At 33.1% G+C, this 20,294-nt stretch overlaps 1 protein-coding gene and 1 pseudogene across 2 annotated transcripts in view; both read right to left on the reverse strand.

Annotated features, from left to right (window-relative positions):
* Nucleotides 1–20,294, reverse strand: part of LRRIQ1 (leucine rich repeats and IQ motif containing 1) — a 200,340-nt gene that overhangs the window by 26,643 nt on the left and 153,403 nt on the right. Inside the window, exons 23-24 of the mRNA XM_081131043.1 lie at nucleotides 6,708–6,840; nucleotides 4,323–4,383 (exon numbers count right to left, since the gene is read on the reverse strand). Coding sequence (XP_080987169.1) covers nucleotides 4,323–4,383; nucleotides 6,708–6,840 — 194 coding nt within the window. The remainder of the gene's footprint in view (nucleotides 1–4,322; nucleotides 4,384–6,707; nucleotides 6,841–20,294) is intronic.
* On the reverse strand, nucleotides 1,917–3,548 carry LOC308553570 (small nuclear ribonucleoprotein Sm D2 pseudogene; annotated as a pseudogene). The gene is made up of 2 exons: nucleotides 3,474–3,548; nucleotides 1,917–2,239 (listed from the first exon to the last, which is right to left on the reverse strand). The product of its transcript is annotated as a small nuclear ribonucleoprotein Sm D2 pseudogene (transcript).

A 20,294-nucleotide genomic window follows, 5' to 3' on the forward strand; every position in this document is an offset into this window, starting at 1 on the left:
GCCTGGATCATAGGTTGATGTTCAACTGCTGAGCCATGCTGGCTGTGCTGTGTTTCCACATTGTTGACAGCACTTTGCATTACCCCATTTTCTAATTTTTGCCATTCTGTTGAATATAGTCATACAACTTCTTAGTTTTAATTTTTAGTCTTCTGGTCATATAACTGAACATAACTTTATATACTGTTATGCATATGGACATTATCTCTGTATATTCCTTTTTATATTGCATTTATATTTCTTTTTCATTGGGTTACCTGACTTTATATTGTTCATTAGCAGGAGTTCTTTTGTATTTAGATATTAAGCTATTGTTAGTTCTTAACACTCAAAATAGATTGTCCTGTCTACAATCTATTAATATTTCTATAAAATCTTTTAGAGGAAGAAATATTTAATTTAACACATGGTTTTTTACCACACACTTTGTATTTTTATCTTTTTAAAGAAATCTTTCTTTACTGTTAAGTTGCAAGGATATTCTTTTTATTTGATCAGTTTTACAGGTTTTTTTTTTCCATGTGAGTCTTCAAAACTTCTGAATTCCATTTGCCTATTGTAAAGGGTGTATATGCTCTCTCTATATCTCTATGCTATCTTCTTTTTTCTTAATGCTAGGTAATTGAATGCCATTTACTAAAAAATCTGACCTTTCCTACTTTTATCATATATTACATTTCAATATAGTCATAAGTCTATTCCTGAACTAACTATTCATATCCATTGGTCTATTTATCCATGCCAGTGCCAGCACCATAAAGTTTTCTTTAGCTTTATATTAACTCTTTATATCTTGTGACCAGTTGTTATTCTTTTTCAGAGTTGACCTATATAATCTTGGTTTTTTTAATTCATCAATACAAATTTAGAATGAGATTTTTCAAGTTTCTAAAACAACAGCTATAATTTTATTTGGAATTGCTCTTAATTTATAGATTTATTTGGGTAAAATGGACACATTTTACATGCTAAGTTGTTGAATGCTTAAATAGTAAATTTACTGTATAGTGTATACAATAAACAGTAAATTTACTGTATAGAGTATAGTGAATATCTTGATATCCCACTCAGATCACCTTTAACAATGGAATCAGATTCCTCCAGCTGCTAATAAAATTGAAGCCTGTGGCTCTCCACTGAATTCCTCTCTGGAAATTGTCCTTTGCTGAAAAGAGTTGGCTTGCCCAAGTAACACCTATCTTGAGGCCCTGATGCAAGAGCACAAAATCCTGGTCCACTTGTCCCAAGCTGGGACAACTCAAAAGGGCTTTCCCAATACCAGATCTCACTACCTCTGCTGTAACTCTATTGCAGTTCACCTTTTTGCTCTGCTCAATCCTGATGCTTTCATCCCTGAAAGGAGTTGTTCCTGAAAGTCTTTGCCAATAAATGTCTTGCACTCAAATATCAAAATTGCAGAATGTTTCCTGGGGAACATGAACTATAACTGTTTCTGTAGGAAATTCCTGAGGTTTTGGTGGGATAAGTTTAATCAGCAATATAACTATCTAGTATCAATAACACACCTTCTAACATATATTTTGAAACAAGCAAAATGATATATTTTCTTTGCATTTTTTTTCATTAATGTCAGTCACATAATATGCTTTGATCTTGTTTGGAAGACAGAGATTTTATCTAAACCCAGCATTTGAATGTTTTATTAGGTTTTATTTTGTGCTCACTCCTGAAAATTAGCGAAATGGATGATATTTATATTTATCCTTAATGTTAAGAAATAACTCTATTGTCTTTTGGTATGCATTGTTTCTGACATAATGTTAGCTGTCAATCTAATTATTGTTCTTTTATAGATTTTTTTTTTTTTTTTAAGAAAAACACAGGATTTTATTGTTCTCATGTCAAAGGTCAGGTCTTTGCAGAACAGGGGAGTTCTGATGTCAGGGAGAAAACCTCTACTTGCCAGCAAAGAGTGATACCCACAGGACCACAATGACCGAATCTGGTGCAGGGGCAGCTTAGAGATGTAGTGGGTCTAGTTGACTTGCTTGGATTTCTCCTTTTCTTTGACACTCTTGGGGACCTCAGTCCACATCTCCTTCACATTCTCCAGCACCATGTTGCAGTGCCTATCAAAAGCCTTCACAGGCCCAGGAGCTTATTGTTGTTGTGACAGTTGATAGGTGGTGTTCTTGACCAAATGTGTGAGCACAGAGAGTTGGCCTGTGTTAAACTCCTTCTCCTCCTGCTTCTGCAGCTCCTCTGGGGTAAGTTCACTCTTATTGAGGCAGCTCTTGGTGGTGGCTGCCTTCTTGGAACACTCTTTTCTCCTCCACTATGCTTCTGCCTCTGAAGAGAGCTGTAGATAATTTTTTAACTCACGAATTCTCTCTTTTATGGTGTCCAGTCTAGAGTTTATTTCAATAATATTTTCTTATTTCTAAAATTTATAATAGACTCATTTTCACCTGTCCTATAATTAAAATTTTATTTTGTTTTCTAATTTTCTGTCTTTTTATTATGGATGTTATTCTTATGTCTTTGAGGATCTTATAGTAAAGGCGGTTGCAGTTGTGTGTGTGTGTTTTTAATTCTGTTATAGGCTGGTCCCAGTTGTGCAATTATCTATGCCCAGTTCCTCAACACAAGTAGGGTGCTTTCATTCCCCAACACTCTGCAAGATTTCTACTCTGGACCTTCAGTTCATCCAGTATACTTTTGGCATAAGTCCTTCCTTGATTTCTTCCCTGTCTCCACTCATACACACATAAAATATGTATTTCTGTTCTACTACCATTTACCTTGCTTCTGTATTCAGTTATACCTCTTCAAGATGGAAAAAAAGCACTTTGTATACAAAAAAGTGCTATGTATTTTTCACATATATGTATGTTAATAATCTACCCAATCTGTTTCATTCATTTTTAGAAGTATAACGATTAAATGTAATATCACTTTCTTTATCCTAGCATTTCTTGGCATTTTTATATTTCCCATTCTTCCTCCAAAGTGGTCACTTAACAATATGTGAGAAAGTGCTAGTCAGTAATATGTATGGTGTTAACAGACTGAAGTACCAATTTTCCTATGATAATCTTCATGCCACTCTGCCAGAGGGGTCTCTATTAAAATGCAAGAAAATATTTGCAGAGTGATTATTCCAAATATAAATTCTATAAATATTTTAAAATACAATAATTTTAGCTATTGCCTACCCAAAATGCACTCCTCTTTCAGGAAAACTCCTTAAATGAGTTGTTCATGAGAATGATGAATATAACTGTTCTAGATAACATAATACTAGTTTCTACTAGGGACTACATTATCTTCTTGTACTAAATTCTACAATGCAGGCTAAATTATAACCAGCTTTCTTGGTGAATGTAGAATCTGAGCAAGGAGTATAGTTGATTGACATAAATGGATGGCATCATACAGTTAGGGTCAAAAGATGCATCCATTTTTACCTGCCAACGAGGCTACATGCTTTTGTCATTGGTCAGGGTACCCACTTCATTGGAAATTTCTGAAACACTGAAAATTTCTTGTTTCGTGGGCTCCATTTCTATGGACTTTACATTGGCCATTCTCTTTTTGTTTACATAGGCTTCCTTCTAATAGCATATAGTACAACTGACTTTAGCAAGGTACATACAGTTATATTACCTGGAGCCTACACTCTAGTCAGCATGTTTAGAACCTGATTGTTCCTAAAGCTCTGATAATTTACTTTATTACTTAGAGTGGGTGAATTCACAATTACTTGTTAATTTTTATCTGGTTTAATTTTCTGAGTTGTGAGGGTATTTTGCTGTTTTAAATATTCTACTTTGAATATTAAAAATTAATTTTTATTATGCAATTTCCTGTTAATTTTATTTTAAATACTATAACTTCCAATATTTTTAAATCTACCATGTACAACTGATATTTTTGAGTAATATATATATATTTTAAATATATCTTTATTGATTTCAGAGAGAGGAAAGGAAAGGAAGAGAGAGAGAGATAGAAATATCAATGATGAGTCATTGATCAGCTGCCTCCTGCATGCCCCCTACTGGGGATCGCGCCCACAACCCGGGCATGTGCCCTGACCAGGAATCGAATCTGGATCGCCTGGATCCTAAGTCAACACTCAACCGCTAAGCCACGCCCGGCTGGGCTTGAGTAATATATTTTAAAGTTATACTACAAGTGGAGATAACATTATTATTCTAGTACATGGTATTTGATATTACCCCAAACAGACACAGTTTGATATTTTCATAATTTACACTAGTATGTAGACATATTTTAAAGGGACATTTATTGAGTACTTTTGTCTACAACTTTCCTGTATCTTTATAGACATTTCTTACCACAAGCTGAACTCTTCCACCATTAAGTACATCTGGATCTAACTCAGGCAAGAAATGTTTGCTGCAGTGACAAAAACAGAAATAATATTATTACATAAATTTAGAGAAAGAATGTGAAAGAAATGCCCAATGAAAACTTTGGGAGTAATTAGCAATTAAAAAATGGGAATAATAGTTTTCTTAAATAGAGTTACATGCAAAGGTAAAAACAAATTTACATATTTCCATAGTCATTTTAAAATTCAATTTGACATAAAATTTAAATTTCTAAATAACTCTTTAATGCTATCCTTCTTTACCAAACATAAACACATACAATAAACAAAAATTTGAAACAAACAAGAATGATAGCTAATAAATTATTAAAAATATAAATACTTAATTTACATTTACCTACGTATCTCACTTGTTTTATGATTAAGGGAAAGCTTCCTATTTTTAAAATAGTTTTAGTTTATTTAATATATTATACTAATGCTCACAATCAACTCCTGTTTAAAAGCAGAACATTAACATTTGGCTTTTCAAAAACTTTCATTCTTAAAAAATAATATTTCTTAAAATGTTACTAACCATTCCTTTATATATTATATTTTAAAAGAGAAAATTCATAAACAATTGCCTATTGTATCATATATTTAAATATAAGTTATTTAGGAGTAAGGGATATTGTTAAATGTGTAAACTTATCTAAATTACATCCTGAATAATTTTTTTTTTTAATTTTTCACATTATCTTTACTAATGCTTTACAATCTCTGAACCAGACCTCTTGTATCTGGTTAATATAGTGATAAGCTGTGGGTTATATTACATTTGTTTATAGTTCTAAGGATTTCATGTTATGAATTACACTAAATTGACTAATACCAACATAAAACAAATTTAGCTTACATTAATTAAAATACTTAGTGAAATAAATAAATTCTCAAATGTTGATCTCTTTATTCCTACTTTCTCTGCTCACAATGAAATAAGACATAACAATCCAGATTTTAAAATCTTGTTTTAATTTCACGTTCACTCTTTAGTTTCTTTTCCATGTTTTAAAAGAATTACATTGATAATATTGACCACATATGAAGGTTTTAATCCATATATATTATTTAAAAATTTGATCTTTTGATATATTTTAAATTGTTGTTAAATTAAGTTTTAACTCTCACAATTGTAGGATTTTGTTTGTTTGTTACTCATTTAAATAGTTTTCACCCACAATGCCTGGAAACATTTCCAAAGTGTCTTCTACATTTAGATTCCATATTGGTTTATACATTTAATAAATCCATAAAATAGCTTATTTTTTACCTTTCTTGTGAATATATGTAGCTACAAGAAGTCTTGAAATCTTATGCCAAACATATTATCTCTGGGCTTTTATTTCCTTAAAACTTTGATTCAGTGGTTATGCACATATATGCTTTATATTACATTATTATCAGCTGAATTTTGTTCCCACAAAATTCATATGTTGAAGTCCTAACCGTCAATAACTCAGAATTTGACTGTATTTGGATGTCAGGTCTTAAAAGAGGGAATGAAGGTAAAATGAGGCCATAAGGGTGGCCCTAATCCAGTATGACTCGTGTCCTTATAAGGAGAGATGATTAGAATACAGACAACACAGATGAGGGACGATCATGTCAGGACATAATGAGAAGGTGGCCATCTGCAAGCCAGGGAGAGAGACCTCCAAAGAAACCAAATTCACTGACTCCTTGAGCTGAGATTCCTAACCTACAGAACTGTAAATAAATAAATCTTTGCTCTTTAAGCCACCCATCTGTGGTATTTTGTTATGGCAACTCTAGTAAACTAATAAAGACATTACTGTAACTAAAATTAATTGACCCTGTTTGTTGCTAAATAAAACATTTAATATCTTCAACCTTGTGAGCTCATCTCTATCCTGTGAGATAGATAAAATCCTATAATCTCACTATAAAGGAGAGGACACTGAGCATTGAGACATCACTGAAAATTAGTTACATGACTAGCAAAGTGGCAGCATCAGGGTTGAATTATAATTTGAACTGCCAAACATAAATGATAACAAAAATAATACAAAATAAAATACAACTTGCACTGAATATAATATCTATAAACAGTTAATAAATACTATTCACTTTACTTTATAAAATAGAATCATTTATGTAGTTCATCTGTTGTTATTAAGCATTATAAAAATAGAGTTCTTAAACATTTTAGAATGAAAAATAAAAAGAGTGATTAAATCTATTCTATATAAGAGGCCTTTTTATAACCTGGCATTGTGGTATATTGGCCTTAGGCTATGTCATGTTTGTTTTAGCACAGTTAACCTAGGTTTAACTTTTCAAGATGTGTTTACAATACAAAAATCTAATTTAAAGGAAATGACCTTACCCTTTTAAATTTCTGGAACTAGTTGTTTCATGAACTCCAACCTGTGTGTGAAGCCACTGATATGTATATTCTTGTCTCCTTTCTAATTTTTCACGTGCCTTGGTATCCTTGCAGATAAATTCTTCTTCCTTACCTGGGAAAGAAATATGAAAATTTTATTTGTCACTTAAAGAGATAAAATTTTGTCCAAACAGGTCAGAGTAACAATTTTATCACAATAAAGGGGGGAAAAAAGTAACACTAATTCATGAGCACTAAATCATCTGTAAGAAAAATAGTCACAAAGTACTTTTCCTCCTTGAGTTTCAAACCCACCTATTTTGAAAAACAAAGGAAATGTTTTAATGCAACTAACATTTTATAAAGGTTGTTTTGCTATTTTTATAGTTAGAAAATTCAAAGAATTATTTTTGGTGGACAGTAGAATTCTATTATAAAAAGAAGATCTATGTGTTCACTAAGATGTCTTTTCAGGCTTATTTTAAAGTCCGGCTGTTCTTGTATTAGTTTTATACATATGCAGAATTTATAAATATAATGAAGGTATTTAAAAGAGAATTTTAATTTTATATAAAACTAAACTTGGTTTTTGTAACAAAAATATAATATTTTAAGTTAGGAATACAATTTCTATTAGGATTATATGTGCTTATGCCATAATACCTATTTCAAAGAGGAAGGGGAAAACATAATAAAAATGTTTATGGAAAATATGAAGAGGAAAAATTATACTAGGTAAGAATACAAGATAACAAATATAAAAGAAAAGAAAATTGTTAAAAAAAAATAAATCAACCCTTATATATATATTTGTGTGTGTTTTTTAAATTCACAGACATTGCTGCTACATCAGTGCCATGCATTTCAGAGTTACACTGAAGACCTCATTTTGGGAAGTTTTCCTCAACTCTACAATGACACTCTATAAATCCAAAGTGGTTTGACATCAGAACTCAACCAAGATTCTAGACAACTATCCCCAAGTAAAGTTGAGAGATTTCACTGTAAGGATCCAATTCAAATGAACGATTTTAACCCTGAGGCATAGATTGGTAGATTGGCATGAGCTCAGTTAGGAACAGAACAGACATAGGATGAAGTTGGCTGAATGAACTCGAAGATACTGCAGTTCAAAGGCTGCAGGAAGTGATTCTGTTTTGGCTAAATCCTTTTAGGATCACTCCTGCTCCTGAGAAGAAAATAGTAAGATTTACTTTTTAAAGCTTTGAGTAGAAATCCTGTTTCTTACACCTGGGGTAGAAAAATAGTAGTGACCTGGATTACTTAATGAATTTCAGCCAGGCTACCCAATAAATCTTCCTTTTCAGTTTACAGGAAGCATCACTCTGCCTGCAGAAAGTGAAACCATTTACCTACTGTGCTTTCCTGCTTCTCTGGCTCTTCATTAATTTCTTATATCGTCTAGCTAAGAACAAACTTCTTCCTTTGATTCCTGCTGTCCCCTAATTACTACTGTCTAAATATGCTCCGTTACTTCAAAACACAAATTTGTGTGATTTTATTTAAATGAATTGTTAAACTTTTTAGTTATAAAAATAATATAGTCTCACTATAGACAATTTAGAAAATAAATAAAAATAAGAAATCAAAAGAAAGAGAAAAGGAAGGAAGGAAGGAAGGAAGGAAGGAAGGAAGGAAGGAAGGAAGGAAGGGAGGGAGGGAGGGAGGGAGGGAGGGAGGGAGGGAGGGAGGGAGGGAGGGAGGGAGGGAGGGAGGGAGGGAGGGAGGGAGGGAGGAAGGAAGGGTAGGAGTGAGGGAAGGAGAGAAGGAAGAAGGAAGGAAAGAAAATCCACCAAAATCCCACTATCCACAGACAACCCCTGGGTAACATTTTAAGGCATTTCCTTGTAGTTTTTTCATAGAATTGGTTTGCTTTGTTTTTTTTGCATGCATAAATCCTAGTTTTCAGTTCGTACATGTAATGTATATCTTATCCTAAACAGACTTTCAGTGGTTTTACACTATGATGTACAAATTTGTTACATGATAAATTTGTAATTATCCCATTTAATTAATTTATTTGTTCTGGTGGAATTAAAGATAACATGTTTAAAACTATGAATATTTTGAGGAACTCAATATAATCAAATAGTTTTGATTGTCAAATAGTTTTAAAAGCTTTCATCAATTTACCATATACTATATGAGGTTTCTCATTTCACTGAGCCCCTGGTCAACTTTAGGATATTACATATTTTAAAGCTGTTAATAATTTGACAAAAATATCACATAATATGATCTTAATTTACATGTCTTTCTGGCTAGTGAGACTTCACAATTTCATATGATTATTTATTAATTATAGGTCACAGAACGTAAAATGTCTTTCTGGTTTTCCCCCTACTCTGCTGAATCTTAGGATTTCTATTTTTGTTTTCAGTTTACTATTCTTGATCCTTTATCTGTTAACACTGGTGCAAATATTTACTCCTGCCCATTATTTTATTTTAGTTTCTACTCTACTTTCAAAAGGAGGATTTTTTTTTTCTTTAGGAAAACACATTTATCTATTTGCTAATTATCTCCTAAACTACAAGCCATTTCCCCTTTATAATTTATAAGTTTGTGTCTCCCAATTCAGAAAACTGTTATAAAATGAGATATAAGATTTCAGGGACAAATTCTATAATCTTCTAATACCTTGTGTTTCACACTAAAAGAAATTAGTTAACAATTTTTAAAAGAGAGAGAAAAGTCTACTCTCTGTCTCTGCTTCTTTACTTTCTACTTCCTCCTTAATTTATTGCAATCTGATTTTGTGAAATTGAAATTGTCCTTACTTAGAAGGCTTTAAATTGTCTTCTCTGACAAACACATTTATTTCTTATCTTTGTTGACCTCTTTGCTGAATTCAACTACACAGGCCATCTCCCTCGTCTGAAAGCTCTCTTCTCTGGAGAGCACTCCATGCAGGCTCCTTTGAAGATTCCTTAGGCGGTGGGGCTCCCCACGCGACGCGTATCTAAGAGCCCACAGTCCCTGCTCTATGCCTGGCGCTGTGCGGGCTTCTGAGGACAGTCGACTCCGTAGATGTAAATTATCTCCTGGGGCTGGCAGCCTGGGAGGCTAGGTATCACCAGCCTATGTGTTATTTGTGTTGGCATATCTAGCCGAACTTTAGAATCACAACTTGTTTTAACCATTATCACTCCACTAAGTCTGTTTTTCCTCCTGAATTCCCAACGCACCCAGACCAGATATTCTGGAGTCAACCTTGACTGCTCATTCCTTAAATACCAGCATCTAACTGGGAACTTGGTCAAGTTCACCTGCTGTGTGTCACACTAATATCTGGCTCCTCCTTTCGCCCCCGCTGACCGCATTTTATCCAGGCTTGCTTTTGGAGCAGGAATGAGCGGGCTTGTGTCTGATGACGTATGTGCAAAGTGCCTTTCTTCTCTATCACAATAGAAGGGGCATCCCTCCTCCTAAGGCCAATCCTCTCAGCTGTCCTCTGAATCCCAAGTATTCCATATAATTTAGGATTTATTGCCATTGGTATTTTCTTCTGTATTTCTAAACCTCTCAAAAACTGCTTTATATCTTCTCCTCCTCTCTCTTCTCATCTAATCAGATGAACTTTTGAAATAGTAGACAAAGCCCAGTCTCTGTTGACTTATTGCCATTCATGCTTCAGCCCACTCAGTGTGGCCTCCTCCCCGCACCATTCCACTGGAACTGTTCACACTGAGATCACGCATCCTGCTAAGTCTTTGGGACTGTTTGAAGTTCTTATCTTACCGGCTCCATATAATATTATATACTGTTGTCCACTCCCTTCCTAAAAGGCTTATTTCCTTTGGTTTTTTTTTCATTACACTCCCCATGTTTTTCTCTGACCTTTTGTCTAACCTCAGTCTCCTTGAAGGGCTTCTCTTTCATTGTCATCCCTTCCAATTTCAGGATTCTTCTCTGGAGTCCTTTCCCGGCTCTGTCATATTCATAGGCTATGCTCTTCCCTATATGAGGATATTCACTTAACTCCTTCAAATTGATAAGGATATGGACTTCTGAAATGTATCTATCCATAATCTCTCCACTTAGATATTCCCAGATAATTTAAACCAAGTATGTAAAAAGGCTGGAGCCATGTATTATCCCACCGTTTCCAAGTTGCTACCATGCTTCCATCATAGTCAATGCACAACTCAGAAACCAGAATGTTGTACTGAAACAGCATTCTTCCTCAGCTTCCAACTGCATATTTTACCTCCTAAATTCTTTTCAATCTGTCGGATCTCCTGTATTCCCATTGCCACTTTTAATTCAGGCTACCATCATCTCTTCCAAATTACTGTAAGTCTCTCACTGGTCTTTTTACTTCTGGTCTTGCTTCCACATATATTATCTCCATATGGCAAATGGTCTTGCTAAAGTACAAATCTAATTATGCTTCTTCATAGATTAAACTCCTGGTTCTCCACTGCATTTGGGTGTTAAAATTTTTTTCCATAGCACACAGGCCTTGCATATACCTTTAAGAAACACATGTGTTAGGTTCCTGCCTCAATCACCTAGGTCTATTATAATTACTCAAAATGATCTCATTTGCCTGTAGACCTTATGCTTGGGATTATCCACCTTACCGATGATGTTCTTGTTTCAAGTCTTCATGTCTCAGCTTAGAAGTTGCATTCTTTGGGGAAAGCCCCTGAGCTTCCAACATTGTGTTCCTTATTCAAATTGGGTAAGAGATGTCCTCCTAAGGATTCTATGGAGATCCCATGATAACATCTATTACATTATGTTTTACTTTCCTATTCAATGTGTCTGTTTCGCTTAAGAGAATATAAACTATTTAAATGGTACATAGTAGTATGATGCTCAATAAATATAAGTGAGATAAAGGAATAATTGTCATAGTTGATTAATGTTCTCTCAGTGGCCTGAGAAAGGTAGAGATGGAATTTAGAATTTTAGCATGTGTACAAACCTGTGCACTGTGAAGGATGGCATATATCTAAACATAATTAACTTATTATAATAGCAACTTCACCTCTATAAATCTGAATTACATCGGGAAAAAAATGGACAATGAAATGGGTGTTGCCTGCATGGAGGGAGGTAGGGGAACTGGGAAATTTCTGTGCAGTCTTCTGCTGTAAAAACTCCACCAACTTTCCCCCAGGGAAGGGAAGACAACTGTGTGTCCCAGCTTTCTGAGCTGAGTCTCACTCTGTAGGGGGTGGGGCAGTGGGGACCTGTCGCCTCCCTCCCCCCCCACCTTAGTTACATATGCTCCACAAACCTGTGGCCACCAGGGAGTTACGTGCTGAGAATTTGAAGAATGATGTAGATACTGGGCTATAGGGATTCTAGACTCTACTTAAAATATCCCAGATTCTCCTGCTGCAGCTTTTCTTAGTGACTTATGCTGATTCTTTTGAACCAAGAATGTCTCCTCCTACTCCGCTCTCACCTGCCAGGTTTGGGCTACAGCATGGCGATTTTGAATGGCTCTTACTGTTACATGGCGCCTCATGAAAACCTACACTAAAGCAATATTCTTGGCAAACTTTGTCATGATTGCATTGTAATAACAGGCAAGAACATCATTGCCTACTCAGAAGACCAAGAAGCATGCTGTTCGTTATGTGATTCAGATGACTGTCAGATCATCATTTTAAGGACCTTCTAAAGCATCATTCTAGAACCTAGAAATTGGGATATCTGAGTATTGCTTCAAGTAATTTCTTAAAATTGTGAGATGTTTACCTCATCTCTTTACTTTTGTGTGTACTTTTTCTAAGCTGTAGAAAGCATTTTAATGGAAATCAAACTGAAAAATTTGAATACAGGACAATGCCTACTTTTCCATATATATATTTATGTTACATGTTTCCTAAGAAATACTGATATTACTGTTTATTTGAGATAGAAACATATCTTAATTATTCATTATATCAGGAAAGCAAACAATACCCACTACTTTGACATTTCATAGAAGTTACTTTTAAGTCAGAATATTTAATTTTTTGATATTTACATAATCAGCAGAAGGTACATTTATATTTTTTAATGGTACCTAGTTTCTTGTGTGTGTGTTTTACACATTTTTCTACTACATATTAAATTTGTATGTTTCAAAAATTGTTACAGCTAGCTCGGCCGGGTGTGGCTCAGCAGTTGAGCACTGACCTAGGATCCAGGAAATGGCATTTCAATTCCCAGTCGGGGCACATGCCCGGGTTGCGGGCTTGATCCCCAGTCGGGGGCGTGCAGGAGGCAGCAGATCAATGACTCTCTCATCACTGATGTTTCTTTCTCTCCCTTCCTCTCTCTGAAATCAACAAAGATATATTAAAAATAAATGTTACATCTAGACAAATGTAAATGTTATTCTTTAGCTGGTGCAAACCTAACACCTATCATTTTTAATAAGTATTTTGTCTTTTTAAAAAGCAAAAAATGCATATTGCTTAAAATTAAGTAAATTTATTTTTAACAAAAATGTCTGAAAAAAGGAAGACATTAAAGTGCTGAGAAATTTGAAGCTGTTCACTATTTCTGTTTCTACAATTCCAAATATTTATCCTGGTATATAAATGGTTACTTCAACAAAACTGATTTTGTTTTTAATAAATATAAACCTGACATTTTTATATTTATAAATGCTTGGAATATTTGGTTTTTAATTTCAAAAAATTTAGTTACCAAAATAGAAAAAGTATTTTGATATAGTGTGTATATATGTATAATATTTTGTATACAGTTTCATAATTTTCCTATTTAAATGTTCTTCTAAAATTGTGGTGTTAGTTTTTGTTTTTATAGTAATTAAACCTTAATTGTTCTCACTTACTTTCTTAATACCCACTTAGAAAGTCATTTCATTTTTTAAAAGATAGCCTATTTAAAATGTTGTTTTCCCTAGCCATAGAAAAAACTTAGGAGAGCAATTGTTGAGTGAAATTGTTTACTCAGGCTAAATGGGAAATTAATATGTGTAGTCTGTTTCTGTTATCTGCTGAGTCTTGTTACTGAATAAATGATTTAATGGTGTTTCAAAAAACTGACAACTAAAGGTATCAAATAAAAAAATTAAAACAAAGAAAAACATCTATGCCATATAAGGCTACTTTATAAAAAGTTAACAATTTATGCAATCCTAGAAAAAAGAAGTTCAGCTTTAAAGAAGTTCACCAAAAGAAATACTTTTTAAAAGGGAAATGTTCTTTTCTTCACAAAAAGTAAAATAAGTGTTCATTAAACCCATATGCTTCAAATAAATCAGTTTTCTAAATTTTCGATATAGCATAATATCACATACAGAGGGAGATTAAGATTCAATTGTCATTTGGGGCACATAAAAAGAAGCTAATTATTTATATTTTTATACTTATGGCAACTTTCCCATGACTATTTTCTTTTCCTTTAATGGCTTTCCTTAGTAATATAATAATAAAATACTCTTAGCTTCACGGATGGAGATGAGTTCATTTCTTTACCAAAAGCTTTTGGAGGACACGGTTGTGTGCTGAGCAAAATGCTTCATGTGATGGAAATATTTTTGGTAACTTTGATAAATGGCTGATTCTATGTATCTTATGCTGGAAATACTAAAAATGTGATTTACATTATAAAGTATAAGTGGTCTGCATGTGTTTATTAAAAGAAGTTATTGCATCATACCTCACAAATAAAGCACAAATAAAATTGGAGTTTGGCATAAATGTTACACTAATAGAATTTTAAATTCATTAACATTTGTATAAATACTTGTTGATAGGCTGTTTATGGCTTCTTCCTTAACCAATCCAATGTGTTGTTGGAATGCTGACAGCACTGGCATGAAACCAATAACTCTCTAAGAGCCATTTGTGTGTGACAAGCAACATCCCTATTCTTTTAAAATATATTAAATATATATGTAATTGATCACTAAGGAAAAATGACTTCATGAATAAAGAAGAGGATTGTTTGTACAAAAGTTTAAAAACAGAAATTTTGGGAATAGAGCCAAAGCTATATGTAAGGGTGAAAGGCTTACTGCAGCACTAATCACTCCTTTACATATTTCACTGTATTTTATGGCAGAGAGAGTTAAAAAAAAAAGTACTAGAATGAAAAATACTTGCTAGTCCCTGACATTTGAATTAATTTTCAAAATTCATCTTTTGGGGGATTGGATAGTACATAGAATGTATGAATGTTTTTTTATGAAAGCAAAGAAAAATAAAAGTGAGTTACTAAATTATATCTTTTAAAATATATGGATTCTGCGACATCGTTTTCAATATTATGGAATTGCTATATTTAAGTAAATCTCTATGGAATAATAGAAATATCCTTCTACAAAGTGGATGTTAGTATACTTATTAACCAATTAAAATATGTGCCTGTATTCAACTTATGTACAATTCTACCTGATAGCATAGGTTTTGCCATTTTTATTGTTCGGCTGATCTGTATTTCCTCATTTATACCTTTATAGCCGAGTACCAAACAGCACACAAAAGGCGGTTCTTTGGTTTCTTCTGTGAGAGCTACATAACTCAAGAAAATCATAGGTTGGCAGTCATGTAGGTATCAATGGGTAATGTGTCTCCATGTTTGCTGTTAACTTGGGCTGGGACTAGGGTAAATCAAGTAGGACAAATGAAATACTTAGGTACTAAATTTAAGATGGTGAACAAAAAAAACAAAAAACAAAACACCTCAATCATCAAATAATATCTTAATGTAATATTTTAAAATAAAAGTTAAAAAATTCATGATGAAAAAATATCAAAGTTTTAAACAATGGGGTCAGAAAATGATGCACCAAAATCTATTGAAGCCTGAGATAAAAGGAAAAATCAGTAATACTGATTCTTCTCTGCTGTGGTATTAGCAGATTTACCCATTTTTAAGAAATACTAATTTAAGTGTCCATAGGATAGTGTTTTTCGAACCACCATTGTCTAAAATTACTTTCAACTGCTTCCTGTGAATCGGGCACACCACTTAATTTTCCATTAGAAGAGGCCCTGAAATTGTGATGCATGAGAAATTAATTATATAATAAATTAATTCAGTCTTTAAAGGAGAGACTTTACCTTAGTCATCCTTTTATCTGTCTAGCAAATAACTTGCACATAGTAAGTTTGCCATTTTCACTTACTCACTGTGTAATGTTTGGTAAATTATTTACCTTCTCTCTGCCTCAGTTTTTTCCTCTTAAAAAGTATATGATAATAATGTATAATGTCTAATATATATTAAAGATTTAATAACTGTAGCCATTTTACTATTTTTTATAAAATGAACTGACCTCTCTTATGCATAGTCTTATGCTATTTCACTTGCCACATACTAAGACTTCCCTGCCCCGGGGTGAAACTATCTGTAGAAGTCTCTAAATCCAGACCAAGAACAAGGTTCCAGGGAGTCACTGGCAGGAGGGGAAGGTTCCAGGATTAACCACAAAACTAAACAGTACAATATTCTGGGGTTGAGTTCAGGGAGTCCTCATTACCAGAATTCTAAATCTGTATCAGGCATTTTTAAATGTATTTTATTTCATAATATATAAGGATTTTACTGTGCCTTTAAGAAAGAAAAAATAATTTCCAAAAGATATGAGTATAAAGTCCTAATTGATTTGAAGTTATTTCAAATAATTTTTAGCAATTGCTCAGTAATAACCATGACAGAGGTTCCATTGACATGATTCTCTCTTGTTTCACTTTCTCAATTTAATTATTCTTAGAAAATATTCCTCTATCCAACTCAGACCCCCTCAGGGAGTGTTAATATAGTAGGTCATCCAAACTAGGGCCCACCTGATAGAATAATTCCTGATGATGTAAGTAGGTTGGCTTTTAAAATAATATGATCTTAGCAGCCACATAAATTCTACTGCCTCCTGTTTTTGGTTTATTTGGCTTTTGTTTTTGTTTGTATTTTCAGTTTAGAGTTAGACTTCAGGTCCCTGACCTACCTAAAACTCTTTATTCTTTGGTAAAAAAGCATCCTTAATTCTACTCATTCTTGTATTATTAACTGAAGGCCAAGTAGAGATGGATGATCTCCTTTACTAGTTTTATTTGAAAAAAAGCCAACAAGTGGTACTATATTGACACACAGTACTATAGAGGCTTGATGGAAAAATTAAACATTTTAAAAATATCATTGTAATAATTTCTTTTTATAGCTATAAAACAGAAATGCTCATGGCACATGTCAACACATTCATAATTCATTTCTCAATGCCTATAATTTTTTTGTACCTGGTAATTTCTATATTTATGAAACTTTAGAATACAGACAGAAGTACATCATATGAAATACTGAATATTAATTATTGCCTGCATTATAAAAAGCAATAAATATAAGTAAAACAAATTTTCTCTCACACTTTGAGTGACAGCATTTTAGAGAATAATAAACCTAGTACCAAAATCATTGTTTTCCTCAGGTAATAATTTAAGCAAGTATCCCCAAAGCCCGCTAAATATGTAAGAGTTTTCTAAGTGCATACTCCATTAATGCAAAATTTTAATCTTTTACTATATTATCTTTAAAAAGATAGAATTTTGTTTTATGTAGCAGAACTTCATTTGTAAATGAATCAGGGGCTCCATTAATGGATTTCATTTTTAATTGAAATGATAGGTAAAAGCATTACTGATCCATTCACACACTAGAGGAAAAAGAAGTCAAGATAAGGCATTATAGGTCTTCCTAAAAATTAAGTTAATTTTTAACTTTAAAATATTTGTATAAATATTGATTTGTAAAAGCTCTTTCATTTTTTTGTAGGAGAAATTGGGGGTGGGATTTTAAGCTTGAAGGGCCCTCAATTGGACAAGTCACCTCATTTATCAGAGACATTGTTCTGTTATCTATAAACATTAGAAAAGAAAGCAATATATAGAATGCTTCATGAATTTATGTCTCATCCTTGTACAGAGGCTATCCTATCTCCATATCCTTCTGATTTTAGAGTGGCATATGTGTTGCAAAAATGAGCACTGGAAGCTCTTTATAATTATTTTTATTTTATTGTGATATATACAATGTACACAAAATATTATATTGATCACATGATTATAGTTTCAAAATTTATAAATAAATATACTATAAATAAATAATGGCAATTACATAAAAGATAAACTATTTAAAATAATTATATAAATAAAAATATGCATAAATATTTCATGTGGACCTCTGATTATTAAAAAAATAGAGCAATGCTTACAAACCAGAAGCCTGCTCCAAAATCTCTTACTTCTCTTAGGGGTAACTGCTATGCTGAAATTTATAACCTTGACTTTTTTTTTAAAAATATGTCTTTATTGATTTCAGAGAGAGGAAGGGAGAGGAAAAGAGAGATAGAAACATCAATGATGAGAGAGTCATTGGTTGGCTGCCTCCTGCATGCTCCCGACTGGGGATCCAGCCCTCAACTGGGGCATGTGCCCTGATCAGGAATCGAACTGTGAGCTCCTGGATCCCAGGTCAATTCTCAACCACTGAGTCATGCTGGCCGGGCTATAACCTTGACATTCTTGATTACCTTTACAATTTTTACCATCTATATAGTAAACACCATAGGGTAGCTCTGTTTTCTTTTGAACTATACATAAACGGAATAATTCTGTTGGTATTCTTTTGTCTTCATTTGTTCAATATGTTTGTAAAATTCATCTATGTTCTTGTGTACAGAGCTAGTTCATTATTTTCTTTATTGCTGTACTGTATTCCACTGTATGGATGTATTAGAGTTTGTCCATTCCAATATTGTTGTGGGTTTTGGATAATCAAAACAACTCTGCCCTGATTATTCTTGTACGAGAGTTTCTATAGAGCAAATATCTAGGAGTGTAATTGAAGGATTATATGGTAGGCATATCCTCTATTCAACGGGATATCCAATTGTTTTCCAAATGGTTGTACCAAATTATATGTCAATCAGCAAAATATGAGTTCCACTGGTTATAGAGCCGCCAGCACTTACTTTTCTTAGGCTTTTACTTTTTAATTTGCAGTTTTAATTTGCATTTCTCCACTACCAAATGAGATTAAACACCTTTATATATGTTTACATGTTATGTGGATTTCTTCTTTTGTGAAATATATGTTAGTCTCTTGTTTATTTTTTCCATTAGGCTGTTTGTATTTCAATGATTTTTACAAATTATTTATATAGTTTGGATATGAGACCTTTTTGGTTATGTGTGACTACACTTCTCTATCTCCATGGGCTGGTTTATTACTCTGATAACATTTTTCATTTACAGAGATTCTTAATTTTAATGTAAATATATTTATCATCATGGTCAGTACTTTTGGCATATTTTTAAAGAAATGATTCCATATCCAAGGTTATAAATATATTCTTTCACATTATCTTCCATACATTTTATATTTTTGCCTCTTAAATTTAGGTATTTAATGTAGCCAGAATTAATTTTTTAGTATAGGTAATTTAATTGTTTAAGTAAGATTTATTAAAGTCTACCTATTCCTAACTGATTTAGAATGCAACCTCTGTTATAATATCCATTAAGCATATAGGCATGGGCCTCTATCAGTTGTCATTTTCTGTACTACTTTATCTACCCTATCATCCTACTCCATCCTTCCCCATCCCAACTCTTTTCATCCCAGCCAGTCTCATCCCATCACAGCCCATCCTACCCACGCCATACCATCCATACTACACAGTATCCACTGTCTCATTTGCTTCAGCTCTATAATAAATTGTGATGTTTGGCAAATACTCCCACTTTATTTCTCTTTGTTGAGTGTGTTTTAGCTATTTGTGGACTTTGACTTTCCAAACAAATTTTAGATTTTGCTTGTCAATGTTCATAAACAAAAACCTTTTGAGATTTAATTGAGGTTACATAGAATCCATATGTTAATTTGGGAAGAATTTAAATCTTTGATAGTCTTATGATTCATAAATTTATTTATAGCTTCCTAAAAACATTCTCAATAAACGTTTATAGTTTTCCCAATAAAGTCTTGCACATCTTTTGTCAGATGCATTCTTTGGTATATGATTAAAACAAAATACTATCACAGGCTGCAATTGCTTTTTTTCCCCCCTGGTTGCTTGCCTACACTGTTAGGTTTATGATTACAGTTATGGTCAGTTGGGTAAGTTGTGTTTTTCTAAGAATTTTTCATTTCCTCCAAATTTTCAAAGGTATGGCCATAAAGTTGTTCACAATATTCAGTTGCTACAGTTTTTAAAAAAAATTGATATAAGAGAAAGAGAGGAAATGGGGGTGGGAGTGGAGAGAGAAACATAGATTTGTTGTTCTGCTTATTTATGCATTCATTAGTTGTTTCTTGTAAGTGCCCTGACCGGGGATCAAACTGGCAACCTTGGTGTATGGGGACAATGCTCTAAACAAATGAGCTATGGGGCCAAGTCTTGCTGCAGTTAAAGTCTGTATCTTTTGTCATCTCACCATGTTATCATTTCTGATACTGAATACTTGTATTTTCTCTTTTGTTTTCATGGTCAGACTTGCCAGGCTTTCCCCCAATTTCTTTTAACAAGTCTTAGCTTTATTAACCACTGCTCTTATATTACAATATATAGTTTCTGTTATTGTTCAGTTATTTTTA

The sequence above is a fragment of the Miniopterus schreibersii genome, assembly GCF_964146895.1.
Source record: "Miniopterus schreibersii genome assembly, chromosome: 2".
Lineage (NCBI taxonomy): Eukaryota > Metazoa > Chordata > Mammalia > Chiroptera > Miniopteridae > Miniopterus > Miniopterus schreibersii.